Source organism: Harpia harpyja, chromosome W (assembly GCF_026419915.1).
Source record: "Harpia harpyja isolate bHarHar1 chromosome W, bHarHar1 primary haplotype, whole genome shotgun sequence".
NCBI lineage: Eukaryota > Metazoa > Chordata > Aves > Accipitriformes > Accipitridae > Harpia > Harpia harpyja.
This window is the reverse complement of record NC_068968.1, coordinates 8,242,190-8,261,011: the sequence shown is the minus strand read 5'-3', so window position 1 is coordinate 8,261,011 and position 18,822 is coordinate 8,242,190. Positions and strand designations below refer to the sequence as shown.

The window sequence follows — 18,822 nt, the reverse complement described above, 5'->3', positions numbered from 1 at the left end:
GTGTGGATTCGATGGCCTGGCACATCAGACCCACAGAAGTCTAAGGCTTTGGTAGACACTGGTGCACAGTGTACGCTGGTGCCATCAGGGTACAGGGGCACAGAACCCATCTGGATCTCTGGAGTGACAGGGGGATGCCAAGAATTGACTATATTGGAGGCTGAGGTGAGCTTAACAGGGGCCAAGTGGGAAAAGCACCCCATTGTGACCGGCCCAGAGGCCCCTTGTATCCTTGGCATAGACTACCTCAAGAGAGGGTACTTCAAGGACCCAAAGGGGTACCGATGGGCTTTTGGTGTAGCCACTGTAAACGCAGAGATGATCAAACAGCTATCTACCCTGCCTGGCCTCTCAGAAGATCCCTTCATTGTGGGATTGCTGCGAGTTGAAGAACAGCAGGTGCCAATCGCTACCAGGACGGTGCACCGGCGGCAATATCGCACAAACCGAGACTCCCTGGCTCCCATCCATGAGCTGATTCATCAACTGGAGAGCCAAGGAGTCATCAGCAAGACTCACTCACCCTATAATAGTCCCATATGGCCAGTGCAAAAGTCTGATGGAGGGTGGAGGTTAACAGTAGATTATCGCGGCCTGAACGAAGTGACACCACCACTGAGTGCTGCTGTACCAGACATGTTAGAGCTCCAATATGAACTGGCATCAAAGGCAGCCACATGGTATGCTACAACTGATATTGCCAATGCGTTTTTCTCCATTCCTTTGGCAGCAGAGTGCAGGCTACAGTTTGCTTTCACGTGGAGAGGTGTCCAATACACCTGGAATCGACTGCCCCAGGGGTGGAAGCACAACCCTACCATTTGTCATGGACTAATCCAGACTGCACTGGAACAAGGCGATGCCCCTGAACATTTACAATACATAGATGACGTCATCGTGTGGGGCAACAAGGCAGAAGAAGTGTTTGAGAAGGGAAAAAGAGTAATTCAGATTCTTCTGAAAGCTGGTTTCACCATAAAGAAAAGCAAGGTCAAGGGACCTGCACAGGAGATTCAGCTCTTGGGAATAAAATGGCAGGATGGACGCCGTGGGTCAACCTACCACAAAGCTTAAAGTGTCCATGTTGATTTATCGATTCAAATTATATTCATAACAGAGTTACAGATTAAAAAGGCTTTGTTGTTATACCACTGATTAACATTCTTCTTCTGAATGCCTTAGTTTTTCTTTGAATCCCTCTGCTATCGTCTACATCTTTAGTTCATCGGGTATAAATAGGGTGGTATATAAAATAACTGTGATATAGTTCTCAAGGGTTTATACTCGTAATTATTTGCCTTTATTCGCTACAAGGCTGGGAAGTCTATTGTCCAAGTGTGAGCATCACAGTATAGAAAGATGCATTTGGGAGGAACGATCACAGGAGACTTACTTCTTTCTGGCTCTAAGGTTTTTTGGCTTGACTAACGTGGCTTCTTTGTCATCTTTGTAGCTAGTCTCAAGAAGTAGCTGCAGATGGGGAAACCTCAATAATGTCTGTGTCTCAACTGCATTTTCAGGAGGAGGAAGTTGAGAATCACCTTAAGCTAGAACTAATTGAAATGCCTAAGGTTACATAGGGATGTTTTCCTGAGGTTTCCTTACAGAAATACCTGCTCCTTATGTTTAAAATAGGTCAACAGACTGACTTAAAACAAGGTGGAGCTTACATTTGTTTATTATATGTTTATCTTTTAAAAAGGTATACTTTTCATATTGTGGGAGTTGAGAATAAAAATTTAAATTGGATGCTGGGATTTTACATGGGGGAAAAAAGGAAAGGGTTGAACTTTTTGATTTTTTTTTTTCAAGGAAGCGTGTGAAAAGTAAGAAGAAATAGGCTCAATATGATATATACCTTATGCATTATATTCTTACCTTTCACCCTCTATCTCTCAGTAAATTTGTTAGTTTAGGAACTGCCTTCATTTGTACTTCAAATTACCGAATGATTGCTTCAGTTTAAATACTGATAATTAATATCATTCATGTTGATTTGTTTATAGATGCTGGTCTTTGGGTGTAGTTGCGGTTGGATGCCAGGTGCCCACCAAAGCTGCTCTATCACTCCCCCCCCTCAGCTGGACAGGGGAGAGAAAATACAACGAAAGGCTCATGAGTTGAGATAAGGACAGGGAGAGATCACTCACTAATTACCATCACGGGCAAAACAGACTCAACTTGGGGAAAATTAACTTAATTTATTACCAATCAGACCAGAGTAGGGTAATGAGAAATAAAACCAAATCTTAAAACACCTTCCCCCCACCCCTCCCTCCTTCCCGGGCTCAACTCCGCTCCCAATTTCTCTCTCTCCTCCCCCCCAGCGGCACAGGGGGACGGGGAATGGGGGTTGCGGTCAGTTCATCACACGTTGTCTCTGCCGCTCCTTCCTCCCCAGGGGGAGGACTCCTCACACTCTTCCCCTGCTCCAGCGTGGGGTCCCTCCCACGGGAGACAGTCCTCCACGAACTTCTCCAACATGAGTCCTTCCCACAGGCTTCAGTTCTTCACGAACTGCTGCAGCGTGGGTCCCTTCCATAGGGTGCAGTCCTTCAGGAACAGACTGCTCCAGCGTGGGTCCCCCGCGGGGTCACAAGTCCCGCCAGAAAACCTGCTCCAGCGTGGGCTCCTCTCTCCATGGGTCCACAGGTCCTGCCAGGAGCCTGCTCCAGCGCAGTGTTCCCACTGGGTCACAGCCTCCTTTGGGTGCATCCACCTGCTCTGGCGTGGGGTCCTCCATGGGCTGCAGGTGGATATCTGCTCCACCGTGGACCTCCATGGGCTGCAGGGGGACAGCCTGTCTCACCATGGTCTTCACCACAGGCTGCAGGGGAGTGTCTGTTCTGGTGCCTGGAGCACCTCCTCCCCCTCCTTCTTCACTGACCTTGGTGTCTGCAGAGTTGTTTCTTTCACATGGTCTCACTCCACTCTTTGGCTGCAATTTCTGTTCCACAGCAACTTTTTTTCCCCTTCTTAAATATGTTATCACAGAGGCGCTACCACTGTCACTGATTGGCTCGGCCTTGGCCAGCGGCAGGTCCGTCTTGGAGCCATCTGGCATTGGCTCTGTCGGACATAGGGGAAGCTTCCAGCAGCTTCTCACAGAAGCCACCCCTGTAACTCCCCCGCTACCAAAACCTTGCCACACAAACCCAATACAGTAGTAAGAATAAATATCCATCTCTGTCATTGTCTTGCTGCTTGATTAAGGCTCTAAATTAAACCATACACATCTGTGGCAAATTAAACTGCCCTCATTTTAAAAAACTGTAAACACATAACACAGCCCCTGAAGCAATTCAGCCTTACAAATTTATCCCAGAAAAATGAGTTTCATAATTGTTCTATCTATGTATCAGTACAGAGCCTGCTTATTAAACATTTTGGAAATGCACAATTCTCTTCTATGCATCATAGAGTGGTAAAACAAGTTTGTTCATGCCCTGGGGTTCGTTGGCTGCTATGTTAATGTGTTATCTTTTGGGCTCAAATTTTCTGGTTTTTTTTTTTGTTTGTTTGTTTGTTGTTTGGTTGGTTTTGGTTTTTTTAAAGGGACATTTAGATGGTCTTTAGAAGGTAACTGTCCTTCTTTATATAAAAAAATTAGAAGAAAAGGATGTTTTGCTGTCCTGGTTTCAACTGGGATAGAGTTAATTTTCTTTCTAGTAGCTGCTATAGTGTTATGCTTTGGATTCAGTATGAGAAGAATGTTGATAACACACTGATGTTTTCAGTTGTTGCCAAGTAGTGTTTAGACTAAGTCAAGGATTTTTCAGCTTCTCATGCCCCGCCAGCAAGAAGGCTGGAGGGGCACAAGAAATTGGGAGGGGACACAGCCAGGACAGCTGACCCCAACTGGCCAAAGGAATATTCCATACCATGTGACATCATGCCTAGTATATAAACCGGGGGGAGTTGGCCAGGGGGTGGTGAGGTGGGGGATGCAGATCGCTGCTTGGGAACTAACTGGGCATCAGTCGGCAAGTGGTGAGCAATTTCATTGTGCATCACTTGTTTTGTATATTCCAATCCTATTATTATTATTATTATTATTATTATTGTTATCATTCTTAGTTTCTTCCTTTCTGTCTTATTAAACTGTTCTTATCTCAACCTACAAATTTTACCTTTTTTTTTTTTCCCCCGATTCTCTCCCCCATCCCACTGGGTGGGGGGGAAGTGAGTGAGCGGCTGCGTGGTGCTTAGTTGCTGGCTGGGGTTAAACCACGACATTTGCAAATAAAGTAAAACTAAAAATACATCTGTAAAACATTCCTGTTAAAATATTATTTCCGAAATGAGCGTGAAAAGTAGTTCCCCCAATTTGATTTTACAGTAATCAAACCTATTCTGAGCATTTTTAGAATTTACTTTAAGTTTCTCATCTTAGAGTCTTCTTCCATATGCCTTATCTTCTTCACTTGGTATGGCTCCATAGCAGTTCTATTGCAATAATGTTTTCTTATACGTGGTGTGCAGTGTACGAAGGTGTTCCTTAAGTGGTTGGGTTTTTTTTATACTATTTTATTCCACTTAATATTTCAAAGAAAATAACTGTTTATACACTACAATTTTTAAAAGAATGCCTGTGTAACTGAAGTGACGTATACCTCAGCGGTTTATGTCAAATCACAGGAAAAACCTTGTATTGTTGAAGTAATATGTATTTAATAAGTTGAAGGCTTGAAAAAAATATGTGTTAGGATAATGAATGAATGAAACATGCTCTACAATAGAGTAGTTTCATAACTTACTACCAGCACTACTGTGAGCACAGAAAGGAGATGTGGAATGATTGCTGGAAGTGACTTATCGATATGTTCCCCCCACACTCTTAAGGGAAGGTGAACCTCCAGGGTGGAACGCAGTGGATATGCCAGGAATCTGTTCCGTAATAATTCCCTAAGCAACATAACCTGCAACCTTAGCAATGTTAGCAACACCAAGGGAGCTTGGTATGCTGACCCAAAGAGAAGCAACACGGAGGGTGGAGCGGAGTGGGGACGCCACGGCCAGGCTCTGTGATATCATCGCAGGGATAGGGAACAAGAACGGTAGGCCCCTGCATTGAATCCGCTGAAGCAAGGAGGTGAAATAATGGGGGTTCTGTCGACCTACTGCCCTACTTCTGATTTATATCATAAGTGCCCCGTTCTGGGGTACTGACATGCAAAATCATGTCCTCTGGGTGAACTTTGTTCATTATAATACCAAAACACACCTCCATCCCAAAAGTTACCCGCCTCCAAGGTCTGACCACCCCTCACTGAGCATGCGCTCTGAATTTTCTCTAGCATGTACCTTTAAAAGTAAAGCGAGGAGATTTTATACCAATCATAGTAAAGGTACGTATGACTAGAGTCACTCAAGCTCCACCTAAATAGGAAAATAGTATAAAAGGCCTTAAGAGAGGGGGACTGTTAGGGAAGATACCATCGTGGACAAGTCGGGAGGACATCGCTGACTTCTGGGACCAGTCGACGGGCTGAACCTCTCTTCCCCCCCCATAGGGACGCCTATGGGGTGAGATTCAAACACTCGGCTGTACCGAGTGCTTTCCCGGGAAACTTAGAAATCGTTAGAGCTCTTTTCTTCCATAATTTAATGTGCTTGTAGTCGACCGTATTATTATTTGCACGTGCTTTGCAGACAGTGTATTTATCACCGGCAATCCAAAAGAATCTGTACTCCCGTTGCTTTAATAAACTGTACTGTTCATTAATCTAGCCGTGATAGTTTGTTGAACACGACCAAACTCCCCATGTCTGGCCGTTTTAGCTCGTTGAACGCGGCTAAATTGAAAGTACAGTGCGCTATTAGTGCATCCGTAATCGTGGTAGTTCAATATATTGAATGCGACCGGACTTATAGCGTTGAATTGGACAACGCTCAGAATCTAAGCCTAGCCGCCCCCAGCCCCTCTGATATCTGAGGATAAGCTGGAATGCAAGGGGGTTTATTTTCTGCCAAACTTCTTTACCCTTTAACGCAACAGGAGAAGAGTCACGAGAGATTTCTGTTTCTTACAGTTGAAAGATTTATGGAAGGACCAGTCTCGACTGGTTATGATGGCCGCCTTGTTAGGCTTGGAGAGCCCATCTCCCTCCCCCCCCCCTCCTTTCTCAAACATTGAAGGATTCAGCAGCAGTGCAGGTCAAAAAGAATCAGGGTTAAGTAATAATTCCAATTTGGAAGTCCAGGGAAATCTTAAAATCTGGTTGTGGGCTAATATCTTAAGTATACGTGCTTATTTTAGTCATAAGGAACAATTCCACGAAGCAAGAAAAAGTTCAGTAGAAAGACAGATTAAGCTAATTTGTAGGTTAAAAAAATAATAAATCAGCCTCAACTTTTAAAAATATATTTTTTACAAATTGTGTTCATAACAGATCTTATTAAAAGTAGAGGAATAAAATACTTAAAGCACAACACTTGAATGACTGAACATTGCTCCAACTTACCCAAGCGCAAACCAGTTGAAATCAGCAGTGTAGAATTTTTTTCACTGACGGTTAAGTACTTTAGTCAGTTTTCCTTTCTGTTCTTAACCAGGATTATAGAAAATAAATATTCATTATCAATTTTTCCTTTTAGATAAACGAATTGGTGGATGCCCGTGATGTCAGCATTGGAGCCTGGTTTGAAGCTCATATAGAAAATGTTACTCGAGCAACAAAAGGACACAAGAATGGTAAAGCTCAAGTAAAGAGTGGCGATTCTTACCAAAGAACTAATGGAAACTTAAGTCAAGATCATTCTAGAGAGAATGCAAATTATTTGGACAGTACACCATCCACATCTTACTCAGACTGCATGGACACTGATGAAGCAGCTATTTATCATATCAAGTATGACGAGTAAGTGCTTCTGATATTATTTTGAGGACATCATATGTTATGATTTGGCGTGTATAAACAAAGAATTTTGTTGAAGAAACTTGGAATCAGAGAGAGCACGTTCAATATTGCAACCAAGGAAAGACGTATTAAAAAGCCATAATGTCTTTCAGTCAGATATAATGAATATCCTGAGAGTAACGAGGTTTTTTTTCTTTTATTCACAAATTCCTGTGAAGTATTAACTTTATCTTGACTTTATGAAACTCAGAATGCCTATCTCTAAGGAAAGAAAACTATGCATTGGATTTTTCTGTACTTGTTTTTCTACATAAAATATAAGTTAATATTTTCTTTAAAAACTACTCTGCTCATATTCAGTTCCTTCCATTGAAGTCTAAACAAGTGCTTCATGGGAGCAAGTTCTGGTGCTTGAATTGTTTAAATTTTGTTTTAAAAGTAGTATTTATGCATGAGATGACGGGTCTGCATTTCATGTAGAGGTTTCTTGTAGAGAATCTGGTGACTGGGAACATAAAAATCAGTTCTGAGCTGGAGTGAGGGTACAAAGGTATTTTTTTATTTTTATTTTTTTAAATCTGTGGTACAAGCAAATTTCAGAACCTACGACAGATGTGCTAGAGTAGAGGCTTTGTGCCATAAACTCAGTGGGACTTGCAGGGATTTCTCATCACCAGCTTTTGCACCGGTGCATTCACGTAAATTGGATCCTAGTTTTTTAATGATGCCTTAATTTGCTGAAGCAGCTAACTAAGCTTCTAAACCAACGGCATCAATGAGAATTTTTTATTACAGAGAACAGCAAAAATATCGCACTTTGGCACGTGAGATCAAAGGTAAAGGAACATACGTTTACTTTACACAGAAGCATATTTGGTATTAGTCTTGTTGAGGATAAATTCAATTCAAGTTTTCAAAATATTTTTTTAAGTATCGATTTCAAGTTTTGTTGTTTTTAAATAATTACAATTTAAACTGGTTTTGCTAGGGAAAAACCAAGAATGTTGAAGACTTAAGCTGAACATCTTTTAGCTGCTCTTGGCAACACTAGATACAACTTTTCTTTATATACTTACCTTGGAGGATAATATAGCTTTTGTCTGAACATGGAGTTCGAATGCAGTTTTATATCTGCAACCATCAATTTTTTATCTGCAGATGTGCGTGCCCCCCCCTCCCAAAATAGATAGCTACAGTGTTGAAAGCAAAAATTTACTTTAAAAGTTATTGAAATACTTAAATTCAGAACTCTCTCACAACTTCAGTCGCCCAGTATCGTTACAGTTGGACTAGATGATAGTTGCAGGTCCCTTTCAACTGAACTATTCTTAAAAAATTAAAAAAAAAAAAAAATTGTCTCTAAAATGACAGATATGCATCATGGTATGCTTTCAAAGACCTGGTTCTAAGATTGGTTAATTGTGTAACATCACAGAAGTATTTAATTGAGCAAAGGGCAAAAATTTGAGAGTGTGCTTGTAATTATTGGAGTTAAATTATGTTCTTCTTTTGTAGATAGTGTCATTTTACGTGAGTTAGAGATTCGAGGGAGAAGCCACCTGTGAAGCAGAAAGTATAGTCAAGCTGATCTGACTTGCATAGGTGTACCTATGCTTACAAAATGTCAATTTTACTTCATGCATACCTCAAGATCTAGCATTTCCAGTATAGGAAGACTAAGATGACTGTCTGCATCTAACACGATCTGTCACAGGTTTGTGTTCCCAGCCAGTGACCATCTTAAAACATTATGTCTTATCTAATTTTGCTTACGTCATGGTCATTTACTTGATTGGCCTGAAATGTTAAAAGTTTGAGCTTACAGGGAGAAAAGTTATTTCAAAACTTTCTAGCGAGCAAGATCTATGCATTTATCAGCTAATAGAGACTTCGGTAAAAGTTAACGGCCTACATATGACAAAACACAAGGCATCATTTGTGACACTTCATATTTACCTTTCAACATCCCACTTCTTTGTTCTTTGAGTGGTAGTTAACATGCACATTGAAGAAGGCTACAGCTGAAGGACAAGTCTGTTGTAATGTTTTGAGATGGGGTTGGGAATGTGGAGCAGACCTACACTGTGTTTCTGAGACTTCGTGTTATGGCAAAGCTCGTTTGATACCCAGCTGTTGTGTCAGGTCCAGTCTGGCAATGCATGCACACAAAAAGGGGGGGTGGTGGGAATCAAACATTCATTTTCTTTCTGTTTACGTCTGGAACTGACTACTCAGTGATGTTTATTCCCGTGTTGTGGTTTAACCCCATCCAGCAACTAAGCACCACGCAGCCGCTTGCTCACTTTCCCCCAACCCAGTAGAATGGGGGAGAAAATTAGAAAAAAAAAGCAAAATTTGTGGGTTGAGATAAGAACAGTTTAATAGGACAGAAAGGAAGAAACTAATGATGATAATGATAACACTAATAAAATTGACAATAGTAATAATAAAAGGATTGGAATATACAAGTGATGCACAATGCAATTGCTCACCACCCACCAATCGACACCCAGTTAGTCCCTGAGCGGTGATCCCCCCACCCCCACTCCCCCTGGTTTATATACTAGATGTGACGTCACATGGTATGGAATACCCCGTTGGCCACTTTGGGTCAGCTGCCCTGGCTGTGTCCCCTCCCAACTTCCTGTGCCCCTCCAGCCTTCTTGCTGGCTGGGCATCAGAAGCTGAAAAATCCTTGACTTTAGACTAAACGCTTCTTAGCAACAACTGAAAACATCAGTGTGTTATCAACATTCTTCTCATACTTAATCCAAAACATAGCACTATACCAGCTACTAGGAAGACAATTAACTCAATCCCAGCTGAAAACAGAAGTTGCTACCCTGGATTTCAAGAGAGAAAACTTTAAGCTATCCAGGGAGCTATTTAGCAGTGTCCCCTGGGAATCTGTTTTTGAGGACTTAGGACTCCACAATTGCTGGTCAGTCTTTAAGAACCAACTTTTAGAAGCACAGAAGCAGGCAATCCCATTGTGTCAATGTACTGGGTTTGCATGGCAAGGTTTTCGTAGCGGGGGGTACAGGGGTGGCTTCTGTGAGAAGCCGTTAGAAGCTTCCCCTCTGTCTGATAGACCCAATGCCAGCCGGCTCCAAGATGGACCTGCTGCTGGCCAAGGCTGAGACAAACAGCGATGGTTGTAGCACCTTTGTGATAACATATTGAAGAAGGGGAAAAAGTTGCTGTGCGACAGCAATTGCAGCTGGAGAGAGGAGTGGGAACATGTAAGAGAAACAACCCTGCAGACACCAAGGTCAGTGAAGAAGGAGGGGGAGTGGGTGCTCCAGGCACCAGAGCAGAGACTCCCCTGCAGCCCGTGGTGAAGACCATGGTGAGGCAAGTTGTGTCCCTGCAGGCCATGGAGGACCCCATGCCGGAGTAGCTGAGTGCACCCAAAGGAGGCTATGACCCCGTGGGAAACCTGTGCTGGAGCAAGCTCCTGGCAGGAGCTGTAGACCATGGAGAGAGGAGCCCACGCTGGAGCAGGTTTTCTGGCGGGACTTGTGACCCTGCGGTGGACCCACGCTGGAGCAGTCTGTTCCTGAAGGACTGCACGCCGTGGAAGGGACCCACGCTGCAGCAGTTCGTGAAGAACTGAAGCCTGTGGGAAGGACTCATGTTGGAGGAGTTTGTGGAGAGCTGTCTCTCATGGGAGGGGCCGCATGCTGGAGCAGGGGAAGAGTGTGAGGAGTCCTCCCGGTGAGGAGGAAGGAGCGGCAGAGACAACGTGTGATGAACTGACTGCAACCCCCATTCCCTGTTCCCCTGCACCGCTCGGCAGGAGGAGGTAGAGAATTCAGGAGTGAAACTGTGCCCAGGAAGAATGGAGGGGTAGGGGGAAGGTGTTTTAAGATTTGGTTTTATTTCTCATTACCCTACTCTGGTCTGATTGGTAATAAATTAAGTTAATTTTCCCCAAGTCGAGTCTGTTTTGCCTGTGACGGTAATTGTGAGTGATGTTTCCCTGTTCTTATCTTGACCCATAAGCCTTTTGTTATATTTTCTCTCCCCTGTCCAGTTGAGGAGGGGGAGTGATAGAGCGGCTTTGGTGGGCACCTGGCGTACAGCCAGGGTCAACTCACCACAGCACCCCAGGATGTGGTTTGCCCACTTGGCTGCCAGGGCACACTGCTGACTCATATTGAGCCTACTGTCAACCAGCACCCCCAGATCCCTTTCTGCCGGGCTGCCCTCCAGCCGCTCCTCTCCCAATCTGTGTTTGTGCCCAGCATTACTCCATCCCAAGTGCAGAACTGGGCATTTGTTCTTGTTAAATTTCATTCCATTAATCATTGCCCAATGCTCCAATCTATCCAGATCCCTCTGCAAGGCCTCTTGCCCCTCGAGAGAGTCAACAGTACCTCCCAGTTTAATATCATCAGCAAACTTGCTAATGGTGCATTCAACTCCTGAATCTAGATCACTGATTAAAAATATTGAACAGAACTGGCCCTGGAATCGAGCCCTGAGGAACAGTGCTGGTGACCGGTCGCCAGCCAGATGTAGCCCCATTCTCTACAACCCTTTGAGCCCTCCCCTTCAGCCAGTTCTGCACCCAGCATACTGTGAACCCACTCATCCCACAGTTGGACAACTTGTCCAGAAGGATGCTGTGAGGGCCAGTACCAAAAGCCTTACTGAAAGCCAGAAAAACCACATCCACCATCTTCCCTTCATCCGCTAGGCAGGTGACCTTGTAATAGAAGGAGATCAAATTAGTTAGACAGGACTTTCCCTTTGTGAACCCATGTTGTCTGTGCCTGAGGACTGCCTTGTTCTTTAAATGCCTTTCAATAGCATCCAGTATGATCTTCTCCATAATTTTTCCAGGTATTGAGGTTAGACTAACAGGTCTGTAGTTCCCTGGGTCTTCCCTCACACCCTTTTTGTAAATTGGAATAACATTGGCTAGCTTCCAGTCAGCAGGGACCTCCCCAGACTCCCAAGACCTTTGGTAGATGATCGAGAGGGGTCCTGCCGTAACATCCACTAGCTCCTTCAGTACTCTGGGAGGAATCCCATCAGGCCCCATGGACTTGTGAACATTCAGCTGGTCCCCTACAATTTCAGTGTCCACAAATGGAAAGTCACTGTTCCCACAGTCATAGTCCTGTGACTCAGGGGACCAGGCAGCCCAAGGTCTATCAGTATTATTAAAGACTGAGGCAAAAAAAGCATTGAATGCCTCCACTTTTTCTTCATCCCTATTTGTCAGGTGACCATCTTCAACCAGTATTGGTCCAATGTTTTCTTTAGACCTGTTCTTGTCATTAATGTACCTAACAAAGCCTTTCTTGTTCTCTAACACAACACTGGACAGTTTCAACTCTAACTGAGCTTTGGCCTTTCGTGTCTTCCTATCCTATCCTATCCTATCCTATCCTATCCTATCCTATCCTAATTAACCTGTTTTAGTTTAAGAGGTTATATTTCTATCTTTTTATAGCAGTCCAACTTCCTTTTCCTGTCATTATTTTGTGTCCACATTGCACAGTTTTTCCAGCACGTAGGGAGGCTATGCAGCCTCTACAGTCACTGCAAAATGGCTTTATACAGAGAATTTAAGACTATGTTGTTATACAGAAGTGACACCTCCAAAACCTTAAGCACCTCTTTTTTATTTGTTTTGTGCTCCTTAATTGTAGTACAATCCCATTCAAATAGCCCTACTTTAATTGTTCTAAATGACTGTCTCTCAACTCAAAAAGGGAATAGAGCTCTTTAGAAATTATTCATAATTTAGCTGGGATGGGGGCAGGATAATCAGGTTTCTAGTTAAAAAAACCCTGCCAAACAACCCAAAATCCATAAATGTCTTTTAGTGAACTGTTTTTTTTCTTTCTGTCTATTCTTTATTTCTTATAATTTTGCAACCCTTACTTTTTCTCATAAAGAGAAATCCTCAAGTAGTGCTTCTCTGATTTAACATAATAGGGTTTTAATATTATAACTGAAGAGAGAAAACACTTTAACGCTATTAGCTAATATGTCTATTAGAAAGTGTTGGAAATAGTCCTGATTTTGGTTATGGGTTTCTGCAGTTAGCCATTTTTTTAAACATTGTTTGGTAAATGTAATGTGGACTCTTGCAATCTTCATCACGAGAATTTTTTTATACATGCAGTGTTTTTAGGGTTGATTTTTTTTTAATGAGCTAACGTTGTCTTAGCTATGTTTTTATTGAAATTGGTGGAAATGTAACAAATATATGAAAGCCAAGTTAAACTAGAATTGAGCAGTTTTGAAGATTTGAGTTTTAATCTTTGTTGCTTTTTCATTGTTGGCTTAATTGAGTCCTTTGACTTTACTGAGAACAAATTTGATCTGTGCCTATGTGGAAACTTGAACTTATAAAAAGAAAACATCAAATGCTCATGGATTCTTTTTTTTCCTTTGGATTGCTGGATGCTTTTTCTGCTATCAGATTAGTCAAGTCACTAGTCTGCATTTAGACTAATATAAAATTTAGAAAAAACATACTAGATCAAATTTTTAAACAGAGTTAAGCATTAACACTCCCAAAAGTTATTTTGAAAATTGTGCTTCTGAAAAACATTGTCTTTAACTTACTTCTTGCTACTTTGGGAGTACTAATTGTCACTTCTGTTTGGTTTTGCCTTTCAAGGTATCCAGAGAATGGCATAGTAGAAATGGACACCAAAAATCTTCGACCACGAGCAAGAACCATTCTGAAGTGGAGTGAACTAAAAGTGGGTGATGTGGTGATGGTTAACTACAATGTTGAGGCTCCAGAAGAAAGAGGATTCTGGTTTGATGCAGAAATTACCTCTCTGAGAGAAATTTCAAGGACTAACAAAGAGGTTCATGCCAAAATTCTGCTGGGGTAAGATTTCTTTGACTAATATGGAAAGTCTATTTACATTCTTAAACAAGCAAACAAAACCTAAAGCTTTTAGGTTTTGTTTGCTACTCATCATTAGATTAACATACTGTATTTCCACAGCTGAGCCAGGTCTGGGGTTCGTGTGTGAAGGAAATTCCTTTAGAACCTTTGATATGTGCCTTAATTCCCCTAGTAGAGTCTGTCATTTCTCAATAGACCACGATGAACATGCTGAGACAATACTCATCTGATCGGACCGTCCTCTTTTCTTGAGTCATAGAAGCACTATCTGGACTTGTTACCGATCATCACATCCCACGTCTGCTTCACCCTCTATGCCGGTTCCATCCTTCGTGTGCATGGGACCCAGAAATACCACATAAGGCAATACTAGCCTCCCATTTCCACCCTTGCTTACTCAATTCAGTGGGGGAAAGGGTGGTCATCTTGTCATGACAGCATAAGGCCAAGACGGATGTCAATGCCTCCCACCTCCCCAAGGGTGTCAGGTGCGGAGGGGAGTTTGGTCATGGAGTGATGAAGGGTTAGAATCAAGGCAGTCAATAAGGTGGTGCATCAAGAAACCATCAGAATAATGCAAGCCAGAAGCCAAGTACAAATATATAATATGATGACTAGAACAAGTAAGAAACCACTCAAAATAAGTATAAAAACTAGGGGAATTAAGTGGGACATCCCTATAGCTGTAGCAGACCATCCTAGAAGGGATTCCCACCAACTATATTTGACTATTTTTTTAACACATTCCAGGATTTGTTTGATCTCTGTGATATCATGGTGGACAGCTATTAAAATTTGTTGTGCCTGCTCCTTTGCCTGTTTCAATAGTTGATATAGGTCTTCATGTGGCAAAACCCATTCAATCAGAAATAAATTCATACTGATAGGGGTAGGGGTGATGTGGTGGTAGAGGGTATAGTTAGTTGACAGTACTTGATAAGTGATAATTGGGGCAGTATAGTTAAAATCACAGCCAGATAGGGTTGTAAAATACCAGGTACATAGATTAACTAACATAAAGTATGGTTATATGTAGAGTCAATATATACAGAAGGACATGAAGATCGTAAAGATACACAGCTGTTCCAGACATAGATGAGTATCATCTCAGTTCACTGGGGTCTACTGAGAAATGACAGACTGCTAGGGGAATTAAGGCACATATCAAAGTTTCTAAAGGAATTTCCTTCACACACGAACCCCAGACCTGGCTCAGGGATGCAAGCTTCAATGTCTACTAATTGCCATCCTTTCGTTCCTTGCCAGGCCTATTGTTGATGATGCACGGGATAGATCACGGATCTGGCAATATTCAAATAGTGGATTCCATGAGCCAGATTTTCTCATTTGTCCTGAAAATTTAGTGAATCAAGAGTCATGGGGAATTGGGATTTCTTCTTCAGAGTAGCAGGATGTCAAAGGAGGCAATCTACAAGAAAAGAACAAAATGCATCCTGTCTAGGCTACAAGCCAAGCAGCAGATAGTTATTTGAGTTACTCTTTTAAGAATTCCTTCATACAAATTTGGTCCTAGTACCCCTGTAATTAGAGCTGTGGTGATGGTGTTGGTAGAGGGAATACACGCTCGCACCGTAGTCCCTACAAGAGCTTGTGAAGGTGGCAAAGGGAGGGGTTTCTGTAATAGGTGAGTCTTAGGGATCATCGGTAGCTGCAGAATAGGGAAAGGAGAGGGGTGAGAACAAAATGGTTGGGACCTCAAGATCAGACTCTGTCGATGATAGCGGAGATACCAAAAACCCAGCGCTGAACGGTAATGGATTGTGCACATCCTTCAGGAAAGGAACATTGCAAAGGACATCGTGAATAGGATGTAGAACCTAAAGTGTAAGGGGGCAATCCCCAAGGAGTTCATAAATATCAGAAAAGGCAAGGAAAGTGGCAAGTAAAGAATAGAATAGAATAGGATAGGATAGGATAGGATAGGATAGGATAGAATAGAATAATTCAGTTGGAAGGGACCTACAGTGATCATCTAGTCCAACTGCCTGACCACTTCAGGGCTGACCAAAAGTTAAAGCATATTATTAAGGGTATTGTCCAAATGCCTCTTAAACACTGACAGGCATCGACCACCTCTCTAAGAAGCCTGTTCCAGTGGTTGACCACCCTCTTGGTAAAGAAATGCTTCCTAATGGCAAGTCTGAACCTCCCCTCACACAGCTTTGAACCATTCCCATCTGTCCTATCACTGGACATCAGGGAGAAGAGATCAGCACCTCCCTCTCCACTTCCCCTCCTCAGGAAGCTGTAGAGAGCAATGAGGTTGCCCCTCAGTCTTCTTTTCTCCAAACTAGACAAACCTGGAATCCTTAGCCGCTCCTCATAGGACATGCCTTCCAGCCCCTTCACCAGCTTTGTTGCCCTCCTCTGGACGCATTCAAGGACCTTAACATCCTTCTTAAACTGTGGGGCCTAGAACTGCACACAGTACTCAAGGTGAGGCTGCACCATTGCTGAATACAGCAGGATAATCACCTCTTTTGACCAGCTGGTTATACTGTGTTTGATGCACCCCAGGATGCAGTTTGCCCTCTTGGCTGCCAGGGCACACTGCTGACTCATATTGAGCCTACTGTCAACCAGCACCCCCAGATCCCTTTCTGCCGGGCTGCCCTCCAGCCGCTCCTCTCCCAATCTGTGTTTGTGCCCAGCATTACTCCATCCCAAGTGCAGAACTGGGCATTTGTTCTTGTTAAATTTCATTCCATTAATCATTGTCCAATGCTCCAATCTATTTAGATCCCTCTGCAAGTCCTCTTGCCCCTCGAGAGAGTCAACAGCACCTCCCAGTTTAATATCATCAGCAAACTTGCTAATGGTGCATTCAACTCCTGCATCTAGATCATTGATAAAAATATTGAACAGAACTGGCCCTAAAAAAAAGCATGCTCTCATTCCCAATATGAGGCTTGCACACCTTGCCACCCTTTGCTACCATAATGAGGATTGCCTTTTCAGGAATGCCTAGGGCCAAATAGTATTTCCATGCTTTGAGGTGCTTGGTTCAGGGCCCTATTGCACAGGCTTAGGAGGATTTTTAACCACGTGGACACAAGGGGCTTTGGTGGTAACTATAGGTGCATCTTCAGGGAGATGGGAAAATAACCGAATGGGCATAGCAGAAACTACCTCTTATAATACCTGGGTGCTGCACCTGTAAAGCAAGCGCCTATTGACAATAAATGGGCTCTGAGTGGATCAGGACCCTTTTTGACTGGTGGGTGCCACTGGGGCCTCAGTGGGACGTCCCCATAGGTCTTCCTTTACCATAGGGACTACATCTAAAGTGCAGGTGATAACCAACCTATCTATGTGGAGTAGGAAAAGGAGAAAGCCTTGACGCTCTATAAGCACTGCTCAGCAGTAGCCAAAACACTGGTGTGTTATCAACACTGTTTTAGTCACAGATCCAAAGCACGACACCATGTGGGCATCTATGAAGAAAATTAACTCCATCCCAGCCAGACCCAGTACACCTGTTTAATTTTAGGAACTTGGGTATAGTTCTTCATAAATTCAGTAGTTTTTTGCAGAAATCCAGATGACAACTTTAAATAGGCTGTGACATTGCTTATTTTCCCCATCTTAAAGAATGCAGTCTTTACAGTCTCCTTGAAGAATTCACTGCTAGCCTTCTCTCTTGCTAGCTTTCTTTGTCCCTTTGACACAGAGTACTTTTCTTACCATATCATATTCAGAAAGGAACTGAAGGCAGTTGGATTCAGTCTGTTGTCTCCAACTCTGTAGGACGATGAAGACATGGGGATGCATGTGTTACCAAGAGTGAAACTGATGTTACAGTGTAACTTGAAGTGAACATTTCTTTTTAGCTAAGAAAAACTTTGCTTTAGTGGTGGCACCTCTTAAATTTCACCACAACAAACAGTATCGTAATTCTAAAAATATTTTCCTTAAAATTATTTTAACCATTCAGATTTTAGAATGCTTTTTATTGTAAGAATGGAGGAATGTTGAATTTTTATGAACATTTCTAATGAAGGACATGATTGATTAGGAGAGAATGGCAGAATATTTTTATGATGAGCTGCAATTTAATATTTTGCTTACTTACCAGAAATAGTTACATTTTTTAAATCTGAAAGACATTGAGTTGATAGCTTTTGCAAGCATATGCAAATCTGTTTTGAGTATTGCTTTTAAATTTAGGTTAACAGGAGTGATTTAGATGAAATATTTCACTGTACTATGGCTTCCTGTGATTCAAAATGTAGAGGAGGCATGTGAATTCATTTTGGAGACAATTGTCATTTAAGAAAAAACACCCTCAAATCTAAAACAAGATGTTGAATAGGAAGTTTGAATTATTAATTACGAACTTACCAAGGGATGAGTATTTTTTAAAAGAAAAAACAATCCAGAGATCTCAAGATCATAGGATAATTCAGGTTGGAAAGAGCCTCAAGAGGTCTCTAGTTCAACTTCCTTCTCAAAGCAGGGTCTGCTATGATGTCAGACCAGGTTGCTCAGGGCTTTATTCAGTCTGGTCTTGAAAACCTCCAAGAATGGTGTCCTGGTTTTGGCTGGGATAGAGTTGATTTTCTTCTTAGTAGCTGGTACTGTGTGTTTTGGATTTAGTGTGAGAATAATGCTGATAACACACTGATGTTTTAGTTGTTGCTAAGTAGTGCTTATCCTAAGTTAAGGATTTTTTAGTTTCCCATGCTCTGCCAGCAAGCAGGTATACAAGAAACTGGGAGGGAGCATAGCCAGGACAGGTGACCCAAACTAGCCAAAGGGATATTCCATGCCATAGAATATCATGCTCAGTATATAAACTGGGGGGGGGGGGTAGCTGGGAGGGGCAGATCGCTGCTTGGCCATCAGTCAGCAGGTGATGAGCAATTGCATTGTGCATCAATTGTTGTTTCTTGGGTTTTATTCTTTTTTCTTTTTTTTTATATTCCTTTTCACTACAATTATTATTATTGTTATTATTATTATATTTTATTATTATTTTTGTTACTATTACATTTTATTTTACTTATTAAATCGTTCTTATCTCAACCCTCGAGTTTAACTTTTTTTTTTGGATTCTCC

The 18,822-nt window shown here is 42.3% G+C and overlaps 1 protein-coding gene across 1 annotated transcript in view; it reads left to right on the top strand.

The window, feature by feature from the left end:
- Positions 1-18,822, top strand: part of LOC128136073 (E3 ubiquitin-protein ligase UHRF2-like) — a 157,159-nt gene that overhangs the window by 74,793 nt on the left and 63,544 nt on the right. The window contains exons 3-4 of the mRNA XM_052775160.1: positions 6,598-6,860; positions 13,504-13,722. Coding sequence (XP_052631120.1) covers positions 6,598-6,860; positions 13,504-13,722 — 482 coding nt within the window. The remainder of the gene's footprint in view (positions 1-6,597; positions 6,861-13,503; positions 13,723-18,822) is intronic.